This window comes from Populus alba, chromosome 16, assembly GCF_005239225.2.
Source record: "Populus alba chromosome 16, ASM523922v2, whole genome shotgun sequence".
Classification (NCBI taxonomy): domain Eukaryota; kingdom Viridiplantae; phylum Streptophyta; class Magnoliopsida; order Malpighiales; family Salicaceae; genus Populus; species Populus alba.
Window position 1 is genome coordinate 15,606,768 of NC_133299.1, and position 12,140 is coordinate 15,618,907.

Consider the following 12,140-nt stretch of genomic DNA (forward strand, 5'->3'; position numbering starts at 1 on the left):
GCCTGTAATTTGCAACTTTCACCAACCAGGCTAACTCCCCCCATCTTTCTCTCCAAGCATTCTTGAAAAAAGGTATGGCCATTTGCTCTTGCATCTGGAGCATACTCCGACTCTAGTGGTTTTCTCTGCGGGGATGGCTAGAGAAATGATTAGGAACCATGATGTTTGTTTCTCAAACCGACCCAAAACAAAAGCTGAGACCAATACTGTTTTGATTAGAAGAAAAAAAAAGAAAAAAAAGAAGGGCCCGTACTGTGTGCGAGGCAGTTAAAAGGGTGATTGTAGAAATAATTATTTTTTAAAGTATTTTTATCTAAAATTATATTAAAATAATATTTTTTATTTTTTTTTAAATTATTTTTAATATAAATATATCAAAATAAACAAAAAAATCATTAAAAAAAAACCCATTTCAAATGTGTTCGAAAATTGCCTCTAAAATTACAACTAGTGTACTTATCCAGAGGGGATTTTTAATTTTTTATTCAATATTGAAGAATATTTTTGGACTAATTTACAAGTCAGTTGAAACTAAATTTCTTTTTCCGATAATGTTAAAAGTGTATATCTTTTTCATCGATTTCATGCATTAAAAAAAATATATAATAATTGGTACTGAATGTATCTTCTCTGAGAGCCAGGGTTAGGGATGGGGGATTTCATGCTTTGAGGATGATTTGGGCACAATATGGGGGATTTCTCAAAGCGGTTATAAATTCAATTTCAGATAACAGATAATACATGAACCCGAGCATCTCGATTTTGTCTTTGTTTCATTGCCTAAAACCTAACTCATTTCGAACTCTTCTATCTCTGTATTTCATGCACCGGTGCTTTGTACATAACACAAATTGCATATAAAGACTCAGACAAATTCCTGGATATGCAACTTGAGTGCCAATCTGATTCTCCTTTATGGGGTAATAATACTCATCTATTCTCGCTTATCCTCCTCAAGATCTTCGACAAGTGCATTCCTTTCCAGCTTATTAGCTATATCACCGGTTGTCAATGATATACCCTCCTCGTCGAGGTCCTCCCCCTCTGAATATGCATATCTGCAGGAGCAAGCCCGATTAGATGACTAGCAGCATGTTAGATATCTATTTCTTTATGAGAAGAAGCAGCATGTTAATATGATTAGATTTTACTATTTCAGTTCAAATGACACAAATACAGGCAATGCATAACAGTAAACATCCTTGTAAAAAATCCAAGAAAGGGAAATAAAAATTCTTGCTGGTAATTTATTTATTTATTTTTTGGGGGGAGCATAGGATTTCTGCTATTTTGATTTCTATAACACAGAATTATCAACATATTTTAGTGCAGGAGTCTTAGTTTTATTTTCCAAAAGGAGAATATACTGCCCATGATTACCTCTTGAAGCCAGAACTTCCCAAAAATTAGATATGAGTGCTATCCTGGCATGGTATCTCAAGCAACAGCAGACTTACCTAGCTGTTGAATTCATCTTCTGTCCAGGTCTATGAAAATCGCAAGGCTTCCAAAGACTCAATCTAATCATTGAATTCATCTTCTGTCTATATTTATGAAAATTAAGAGCCTTCTACCCCCCATAAAATACATGAATCTAACTTTAGTCTTCTTTATTATGAAAACTGTGTAAATGGAGAGATAAAGTGCGAAAGAAGAAGAAACAAATTAAAGAAAAAAAGGGCAAGAAGTATGCAGAGATTTAACATTTACTGGAGAACAAATTTTTTTTTTTTAATTTCTTCTGGGCATAGGATTTCCACTATTTCAGTTTCTATACCACAGAATAACCAACAGATTTTAGTGTAGGAGACAGTACTATCGTTTTCCAAAAGGAGAACATACTGCCCATGATTGCCTCTTGAAGCCAGAACTTACCTCCAGAACTTAGATAGCAGTGCTATCCTAACATGGCATCTCATGCAACAGCAGACTCAGTAAACTTTCGGTCTAGATTTATTAAAATTAAAGGCGTCCACACACTCACTCTAATTATTGAATTCATCTTCTGTCTAGATTTATGAGAATTATAAGCCTTCCACAGTTCCACTACCCATAAAATACATAAATCTTACTTTAGACTTCTTTGTTATGAAAAAACTGTATAAATGGAGTGATAAAGTAAGCAAGAAGTAAAAAATGAAAAACAATATTGCATTGAGTATGCAGAGATTAACAGTTACCAGATAACAACAAAAACAAATCTCAGAATTAGCATCAACTTGCCAGAATGATATGCTTATGAATTATTACAACTCCAACCAGTTTCAAGTTCATGAAGCAGCATGGATTCAAATTCAGAATAATAGTACCAATACCAATATCCCTAAGAACATGAAAAGGACCAAGGCCCTGCTTGAATTGCAAAAGGCCAAATGAGCCCATGTATTTATTCAAAACATCAAGTCCCAAAAGTAGAAAACAACAAAAGTGAAGGTGATGTCAAAGCAAGTACCTAGTTGGGTTACGTGAAGGAGCCCAGAGCACACATATCACCACCAAGAGTGAGTATGCTAGCAAAGTCCAGAAAGCAGGGATGATCCAAGCAACTTGCCACAGCTCACTTAGCGGATCAGTAGCATTGAAGTATAGCTGAGCAAACATAGGCCAGAGGAGAATGAGTATTCTTTAATAAATACATTAGTGAATAATAAAATTATCATATTTCATCTTCTGGTGAAGATCAACAAAGGGATAATTTAGTGGGTAGAACAAGAAAATAAACATTACCTCAAAACCTATCCAGGCAATGGAGAGCAGTACAGACACTGCAAGGGCATTGGTAAACTTCCGGTACAGTTCTAACTTAGCCATGTTTCTCCTCATCTTCATCCACAAAACAAAGGAAAAAAGTAGAGAAAGAAAGAATCATTTCAAAAGTGCAATGAGAAGGTACTACCGATAGCAATTCAAGGGCAGAAAGACAGCACCCCCAGGCCATTTTCCACAGATCCACACTCAATAAAGACAACCAAGATGTGCATGAACCCATCCAAATACACGAATTCATAGGTTTGTATTTTTTAACGGGACATCATCAGTGGATACATGCACAGTTTATAAATTTGGAAGGAGAGGTAGAAGAAGATAATCACCTGAAGCTTCTCTAAAGTTTTTGACAGCGATGAGAAAATCCAGAGAATAAAGCAGGAATCCAGGAAAACAACTGGAAGCACCACAAACACCTTTGTTTTCTTGGAAAAGTCATTGATGTTTCCCAGATGTTCAATGAGCTCAAGCGCCTCAGAAGCAATAAAAATATACCAAACCAAGAAGAAGCACTTTTGATGTTATGCCACCAAGGGTTGGCCTAACCACACCAAAACCCATTGAGACAACCAAAAGAAGAAGGCGGGATAGAGTCTTCTTCACAGTGGTAAAGGTGACAGCCCACAACGTGATGCCCATTGGTCTCAATCCAGTCGAATTAAAATTGACATATTCAAAATACCAAACAGCCATCTCGCACATTCCAAGAGCAATAACTGCCGTAATGTGGTAATGCAAGTGTATAATATCCTTCCAAAATTGAACAAACCTTAAGAACCATGCTAGTCCTAGGACAAGATAAGCTAAAGACATAATTCCAAAGAATGTCATCAAAGGAGTCATCTTTCCGGGCAAATAACCATTTGGGTTCTTCCACACAGTCCTCCCGTTAATCACTGTCCCCTTCAATTCCGGATTACAAAACATAAAATAAAGGTAATACATTCCATTACTGTTTATCTCGATTTCATCAGCTTCCAATTTGGCTTCTTCATTTTTTCCTGCAAAGTCCGTCTTAATAACACGCGGCCACTTAGGATTATCCGAATTTTTCTGGAAAATCACCTCCCCTAACTTGCAAGAACCCGTCTCCGCAAGAGTATGATTACAACATATAGCACTAGTCTTCAAAAACGCCCCTCCGATCCTCTCCCTATCTTTCACATCAAGTATGATTGCTTCAACAACTCCAGTACTCGGCTGCATATCCTCTTGCCGACTAGCTGACTCTTTCGTCCTCCTAAACGTCACCCCTTCAAACCTAAAAATATTAATCTATATATTTAGCTCAATATTCGTCGTTCCACAGTTACTGAAATCTGAACAATTCTCAATGACATCAAGAAATCACAAAAATTATACCCATTCTACCCTATGATCCTAAAAATTAGCCACAATAATAATTAAATCTAGAAATTTAAGAAAACCCCACAAAGAAAAGCACAAAACTGAGTAAAAAAAAGTGCAATTAACAAGTGAATAAAAGGAAATCCACTCAACAAGAAAATCAAAAAGAAAAGAGAAAAAACAAAACCTGATGAAGGATTTTCCTGATTGGGAGCTAGCAGAGGAATCAAGATGACGAGAAGCTTTAGAAGCGTAAAGACCTTCGCTACCACCATGAAAAAAGAAGGCATTGGACTTTGTAGTAAAAGCTTCGTTTCTGTACTCATGAATCGATCCCTTCACTTGTGTTGTGATCATGCACAAGAAGAGCAGTAAGCTTATCCAAAACCCTTTACCACAAGCTTTTGCACCCCGAAATTCTCCACTTTCCATCTCTGAATTTTGTTTTTCCTTGGAAGGAACCACTCTGATGGTGCTGTTCTGATTGGTTAAGATGCTACCATCAGACGACTAGCAACGAGGCCAGTTACAACGTTGTTGATAATGACACTGGACCTGAAAAGGTCCAGAAGTTTGTTTTCTATGTGAGCTGGGCTTACTTAGGCTTTGCCTTCAATTCTCACTCACAAGACTATATGACATAACTATAAACCAATGTTGATCCAAAAATTGACTTGGGTTATATTTTATTTCAAATTAAATTATGTTTTCATGAAAGTGATATTGTTTTAGTTTAAAAAATCAGGTTCAACCACCGCTTTTCTATGTGAGTTAACTCAACTAACCTATAATTTATATGTTAAGTCGAGTGAAACTCTAAACCAAGTATTAAAATTATACTCCTGGTCTATTATAAAATTCTACTCTAATATTTATTTCTTTGTAAAACAAAATAACTTGATTGATTTTTTATCCATACCGGTAGACATTTAAATAGTATTTGATATGCTGGATGATATTGATTGGACTAAATAAGACTAAACTAATAATTGTTTTGTCTTGTGTTTGGTGTGCATTAAGCTAGACTTTACAATTTATTTTATTTTGTGTTTAGCAAAAATGAGATGTAACCTGGCTTATTTAAGGTCTGGACCGGTCTAGATTTAAGAAAAAATAAAGAAAGAATTAATCTGACCTGATTTGGATCAATGGTCAATTTAATTTAGGACTCGAGATCTATTTTAAAATTATAGTAATAACTGTTTTATTTTTACATCAATCCAAATCAATCTAAATTAACCATTATACAAAAAATTAAATCAACTTGTCCTACCTCTTTTAGTGAGACAAAAACTTCTTTACTAGAACAATATTAAAAATGACAAAACCAATTTTTTATATTGTCCTACACCAAATAACTTGATAAAATAAACTATTATATCTATTTTATCTTTATTCAACCTTCTAAACACTATTTTATAATTATATTTTTAATTTTTACAAGAAAGAAAGTGTTTCTATTTTTTCTTTTTGCTGATGATAAAGCAAACACACGCCATCATATCTTGATTGTGCTTGTAGTATGACGAATCCCATGGATTAATGGAGACGTCCACAGCTGAAGCACAACAAGCATAGCAAAAACTAGAGATAGTCATAAACAAATATTTGTCACACACACACACACACACTCACATCTCTATCATATAGCTTTTCCTTTGAGATTTCACGTTATGCTAACATCATATTAATCCACTATATATATATATGTCATATATGCTCCTTTTTCTAATGTAAATTGAGACTACTAACCATAATTTCTACCTAATTCTCCTCCTTCTTGATCACTCCTCGATGCTTCTTTATTCCCATGTTGCTAAAATAAAGCCAAGTCACATATTTTCAATCAATTTTTTTTTTCTGAGTTTAATTGACTTTTCAAGGTTTTTTTTGCTCGTCCCAAATAGACAGAATGTTGCTTTGATATGTATTCTCTTCTTCATTAGTTTAATTATCTTGTTGTGATATTCAAATAGTTTGTCTTTTTTCCTAAATATTTTATTTTAATTTTTTTTTTCTAGCAATTCTCTTATATTGATTTTATTTTAAATAAAATTCTACATTTAATAACATTATTACTGGTTGAAAATTATTAGATGAACCAATTCATCACTTAAGATCATGTATCAAAACAATAAAATTTTAAAATAATAAAAGATGTAGCTCAATTGATCAAGATTTAAATTTGCTTTCTAGAGGTGATTAGTTTGAATCTCACAAATCTTAGGATCACTGGAAATTTACATAATAATTAATTTCAAGGCTCGTGAGATTACTCGAGGTGCACGCAAACTGACCCGAACATCCATGTTAATAAAAAAAACAATAAAATTTTAAACATATTAATATATTTATTTATATCATGTATTATTGATTATCTTATTTCATTATTATAATACGCAAAAAGATTCATAGTCTAAATATCACGCATTAAATTAACGATTTGAACTAATTTAATAATACGAGAAGGTTTAATTGGTTGGCATGCGATCTTTGCTTGTGAACGAGATATTCACCTCATAAATTATATTATGGTTTTGCTAGTTTTACTCTTATACATTAAAATAAAAGGATAATTGATTGAGTCATGTTTTTCACGTTGATAATTCTTGTCCTAGTCGTGATAATTTAGTAATGTAATAACTTCTATTTTTTAAAATATCTTTTATTTTTTAAAAAAATTATTAAATTGAATTTTTTGAAGTATTTTAAAATAATTTTAATGTGTTAATATTAAAAGTAAAAAATTCTTAAGAAATAATTATTTTAATATATTTTTTTATTGAAAAATACTTAACAATCACCCTACATTGTATTATTTAGCAGAGTTCATGGCCTGGTTCGGTTTTAATCCAAAAATTCAACCAAACAGTAAAATAGCATTCCTTGTTAATATAAGTTGGACCAAACTGAGAACCGATTCGAACCGAACCGGTTTTGTTTAGTTCAGGTCGGTTTTTTAGCATTAAAAACAAAAAAAAAAACTGAAACCAATTAAAAAAGCTTGTCTTTGTTGTAGTCGTTGCAAGTCGACCATGAAACAAACTAGAGAGCAGGAGTGATTGTAGGAGAAGTCAACCATAAAATAAACCAGGGTGATGAAATAAAGTAAGATTTAATGTTAACATATGAGAGAAAATGAGAGAGAAGGGCATAAAGAAGAGGGAGTGGTGGGGCGGCTGGAAAGGAGGAAAGGGTAGGAGAAGGGTCTTTAAGTTTAGGATTTTTTGTTTATATCTTTTTTTAGATTCAATTTAACTGGTCTGGTTTGGTCCGGCTTAATTAGTTTAAGCTTTTTTAAACCGGTTTGGGTGGTTTTTTTAATCGGTTTATTCAGTTTTTTTTCTATCAGTTCAGTTTTTTCGGTTAATTTTTTTTTATTTAATCGGTTGGTCGGTTTTTTTGAACACCCTTACTATTACTAAACAACTATAAATTATAGTTGGCGTGTTTGGTGGATGAAGATAAAATATAAAATAAATTACGAGACATGGCTATATATTCTTTTTAAACCATATCTCATGCCAGCACCAAAAAAATACTCATGTAAAGTTGGGTGGTTGTTCGTTGTTACAAGATCATATTTAACTAAATACCTTACAATATCACCCAACTTTAGTTATGATCGTTATGGCTATCTATTGTTGAAGATTCAAGATATTAAAAGCATTAGTAAAGTCCTGTGTGTGTGTGTGTATCCTCAATAACGGTTATATATATTAAAGTCTGTTAGAATACTAGCGTAATAATAGGAATTGTTTCTATAAAGGTAAGGGATAGATTAGTTAATAATATTCTGTACATAAACTACCTCTGCTGCTATATAAAGAGGATAACCTTGTAACATTAAAGCAATGAAATTGAATATAGTGAATAAAAGATCAATACTGAATATTGAATTTAACATGGTATCAGAGCATTGGTATCCCTTAAAACACTATTGAATTACTTCTTTCTTTTTTCCACGTAAAACACTACTGAAATCCTTATTTCTCATCAATAAACAGCATTAAGCCTTCTTTATCTTCTTCATCATCTTCATCTGCCTCTCAAAATCTCTGTATTCAAAACCTTCATCTTCTTGATCGTTTTCCCAAACCAAGATCTATAATCTTGATACAACCATCCTTCATGAAACCATATTCTTGATACAAATTCTATAATCTTTCTCTGTTTTACATCAGGTTCATCACACCTTCTGTCTTATAGTCTTGCTCACAATCTTGAAATCTTGTATCATGATGAATAACAATACAGAAGTCACCCCAATTATTCACGTTCAAACCGAAAACACAGGATTCACCACCAGTGTTATTCTTACTAAAAATAACTATGATGTATGGTCACAGATTATGAAAATGCAAATTGCAGGAAGAGAGAAACTTGAATATATTATGGCCAAAACACAACCCCCCCTCCAAGATTCAGATGCATCCTATGCAAAATGGTATGCTAAGAATTAAAAGGTTAAGGGATGGCTGCTAACTTCTATGTCACTAGACATAATGAAGAGATACATTCGACTACGCACTGTACGAGAGATCTGGAATGCTTTATCCAAAGCATTTTATGATGGAGCAGATGAAACACAACTTTTCTCATTAAATCAGAAAGCTTTCTCCTTGAAACAGATGGGACACCCTTTGTCAACATACTATGGTGATCTTGTGGAAATCTTCCAAGAACTTGATCATCGTGATCGAACTACAATGAAAGATCCTGACGATGTCATTACCTATAGAAAATCTATTGAAAGATTACGGGTACATATTTTCTTGAATGAATTAGATGCTAAATTTGAACAAATACAAGGAGAGATTCTCATAAAAGATCCAATATTAGATCTTGAAGAAGCCTATGCATACATACATCGTGATACTGTTCATAGAAGTACTTTTAACAATGAAACTGATCATGGTGAATCATCTGCGATGATGGCACGACGAGCCAAACCTAGAACATATTGATCAACTAGTACAGGACCTATCATTCGGACATCAAGACCTCAGAATAAAAGCTATGAGATTGGAAAAGCCAAATCAGAATATGTTTGCACTCATTGCGGTGAGACTGGTCATACAAAGCTAAAATGCTATGAACTAATAGGATATCTAGAATGGTGGGATCCTGCTAAAGCACCACGAAAACGAAATCAAAGATCAAACACTCATGCCTTAACAGCTGTTACAGAACATACCACTGCATGCATACCTCAGGACAACTCAGCCTTCATCACAACATCTAGCACAGTAGCAGAACCTCCCTCCACCAATACACCTAAGGATGATTCAAGGTTAATCACAACATCTGGTAAAGTCCTTCACACCTCCTCTATTAGGAATAGTAATGAATGGATAATTAATTCTGGATCTACTTACCACATGACCTTTGACAATCTATGTCTTCAATCTTTAAAACATTCTAAACAACATATTATATCCACAGCAAATGGTACACCTTCGCATGTTATTGGGGAAGGTTCTGTCACTCTCACTGAATAATTAAACTTGGATTCTGTATTAGTTGTCCTAACTGTTAATCACAACCTACTGTCTATGGCTCAAATGACCCGTACCCTGCAATGTATTGTGATTTTTTGGCCTAACTTTTGTGTTTTTAAGGACATTCAAACTCAGAAGACAATTGGCTATTGTACTAGGTGTGGGAAGCTCTATTATCTAGAATTAACACCAGCAAGCTCACATCAGATGGCTCAAGCATTCTTAGCAAATAAATCTACAGACTCTGAGGTTTGGTTGTGCCATAAACATCTAGGACACTCATTATTTGGATACTTAAAGAAGTTGTTGCCAAAAATCTTTATTAAATTGTCTAACTCAGACTTTAAATGTGAAGTGTGTGAATTGGCTAAAAGTCATCGTGTCCCATCTCAAATAAGCATGAATAAGAGTCCAGCACCTTTTATAGTCATCCATTCAGATGTTTGGGGACCAGTAAATAATATATCTCTCAGTGACAAACAGTGGTTTATATCCTTTATTGATGACCACACCCGTGTGACTTAGATTTGCTTAATGAAATCCAAGAGTGAAGTTGGCTCATTATTCAAACAGTTTCATAAAATGATAGCCACACAATATAACTCTGCTATACAGGTCCTGCGTAGTGACAATGGTGGAGAATTTATCAGCCAAAACCTGAAACAATATCTAGTTGACCATGGGATTACTCATCAAACTACCTGCCCTTACTCCCCTCAGCGGAATGGGGTGGCAGAGCGCAAGAACCGCCAGCTCTTTGAAGTTGTTCGGGCTTCCTTGTTTGAAGCTCATATGCCAACTAGATACTGGGGAGAAGCCATTACAGCAGCAGCATACCTCATCAATAGACTACCCTCTAGTACCCTACAGTTTCAGACTCCATTAAGTGTGCTTTGGGATGCCATAAAATCACCTACTGTGTTGAATCTACCACCAAAAGTCTTTGGATGTACAACATTTGTTCATCTCTGTCATAACCCAATTTTTGACCCTTTTATTTTACTGAAAAAATGATGAAAAAATAAATTAAGAATGAATTAAAATTTGGGTTAAGGGCAACATAATTGGAAGTTTTTGGGGTTTAATTAAACTTTGGAATTAATCTAATTAAGCTCGGAATTTATTTAATTAATCCAATTAAGGGTTTAATTGGAGAATTAATAAGTTTTGAGATTTAATTAAGCTTGAAATTAATTTAATTCATCCAATCAAGGATTTAATTGGAGAATTGATAAGTTTTGAGACTTAATTAAGCTTGAAAATTAATTTAATTAATCCAATAAAGGGTTTAATTGGAGAATTGATAAGTTTTTGGACTTAATTGGCTTGGAATTAATTTAATTAATGAAACCCAGGGACTTAATTGAAGAAATATCAAAGTTTGGGGTTTAATTGGGGTCCAAATTGCAAACTTTTAAATCCAAGGACAAGCTTGAAAATGGCGTGGAAATGCAAGGATCCAATTAAAGTTTATCCAGGGGCTTATTTACAAACATTGCAAAACTTCAAGGACCAGATCATAAATAGCAGTTGATGGGGAAAACGGAGCCGTTTCTTGGACAAAATTGTTCACTGTCTTCTTCCTCCGTTTCATCGGTTTCCAGCCAACGCTTAAGTTTCAGCATTGAAGGTACTTAAAGGGTCGATTACAGAGCATTTAGGAGGCTGGCCATTACCACCGATTTTGGCCTTATAAAAGGAGAAGGAGTCGCAGCCAACAGGAGGGGGATTTTTTGACTGAAAAGAGAGAAAAGGAGGCCATGCACGACAGGGGAAGGAGACAGAACTGAGGGGGAAAAGGTGAACCAGGGGAAACACGAAAAAAACCAGGGGCTAAACAGAGAGGATAGAGGAACGAAAAAGAACAGGAAAAAGAGAGAAGGAATAAAACGCAGAGTTGGAACTGGGAAAGAAGGTCACGAGGAGAACGCAAATAGGGGAGAGAGAAGGAACCGAGGGGAAGACCAAGGAAGGGAAACTGGATGATGAACTGAGAGAAAAAAAAGAACAACGATGAACGTGAAGAACAGAAGACAAAACAACGAGCAGGGAAAACCAAAACAGAAGAGAATAAGGGAGAAGACAGCACCTGAACCATGTAAGTATTTTCTTCTCTCCTTTGCATTATAATTCACAGCTACAGTAGCTGTGAATTATAATTCACTTGCTACAGTGAATTATAATTCAATTCTTTCTTATTTTTGTAGTTGAACGTAAAAAATTTATGCAGGGCCGGGCCGGGCCCAAAAAAAATAGAAAAAATAAAAAGATGTGTGTGCATGAATAAAAATAATGTAAATTTATTGGTTTATTCACTGACGCCAGAGTCAGGAATAAAAATACCGGTTTAAATTTATATTATTTTTATTCGTTGTATTTTATTTTATTTAGCTAAAAAAATAAAAAATATGTGCATGATAATAAATTTATTTTTATTTATTTATTCACTAGTGCTAGAGTAGGAAATAAAAAAATATTGATCTAATTTTTTCCAGCTATGAATTTTTACTAGCGCCAGAGTTGGAA

General features: G+C 34.1%; 1 protein-coding gene across 1 annotated transcript; it reads right to left on the minus strand.

The window, feature by feature from the left end:
- Positions 1 to 696: 696 nt before the first annotated feature.
- On the minus strand, positions 697 to 4,679 carry LOC118047232 (uncharacterized). The gene is given in 6 exon segments (XM_035056468.2): positions 697 to 1,058; positions 2,453 to 2,589; positions 2,728 to 2,823; positions 3,093 to 3,254; positions 3,256 to 4,027; positions 4,301 to 4,679. Coding segments are annotated over 6 exon segments (1,536 nt in total). The 5' UTR covers positions 4,546 to 4,679; the 3' UTR covers positions 697 to 934.
- Between the last annotated feature and the right edge of the window lie 7,461 nt (positions 4,680 to 12,140).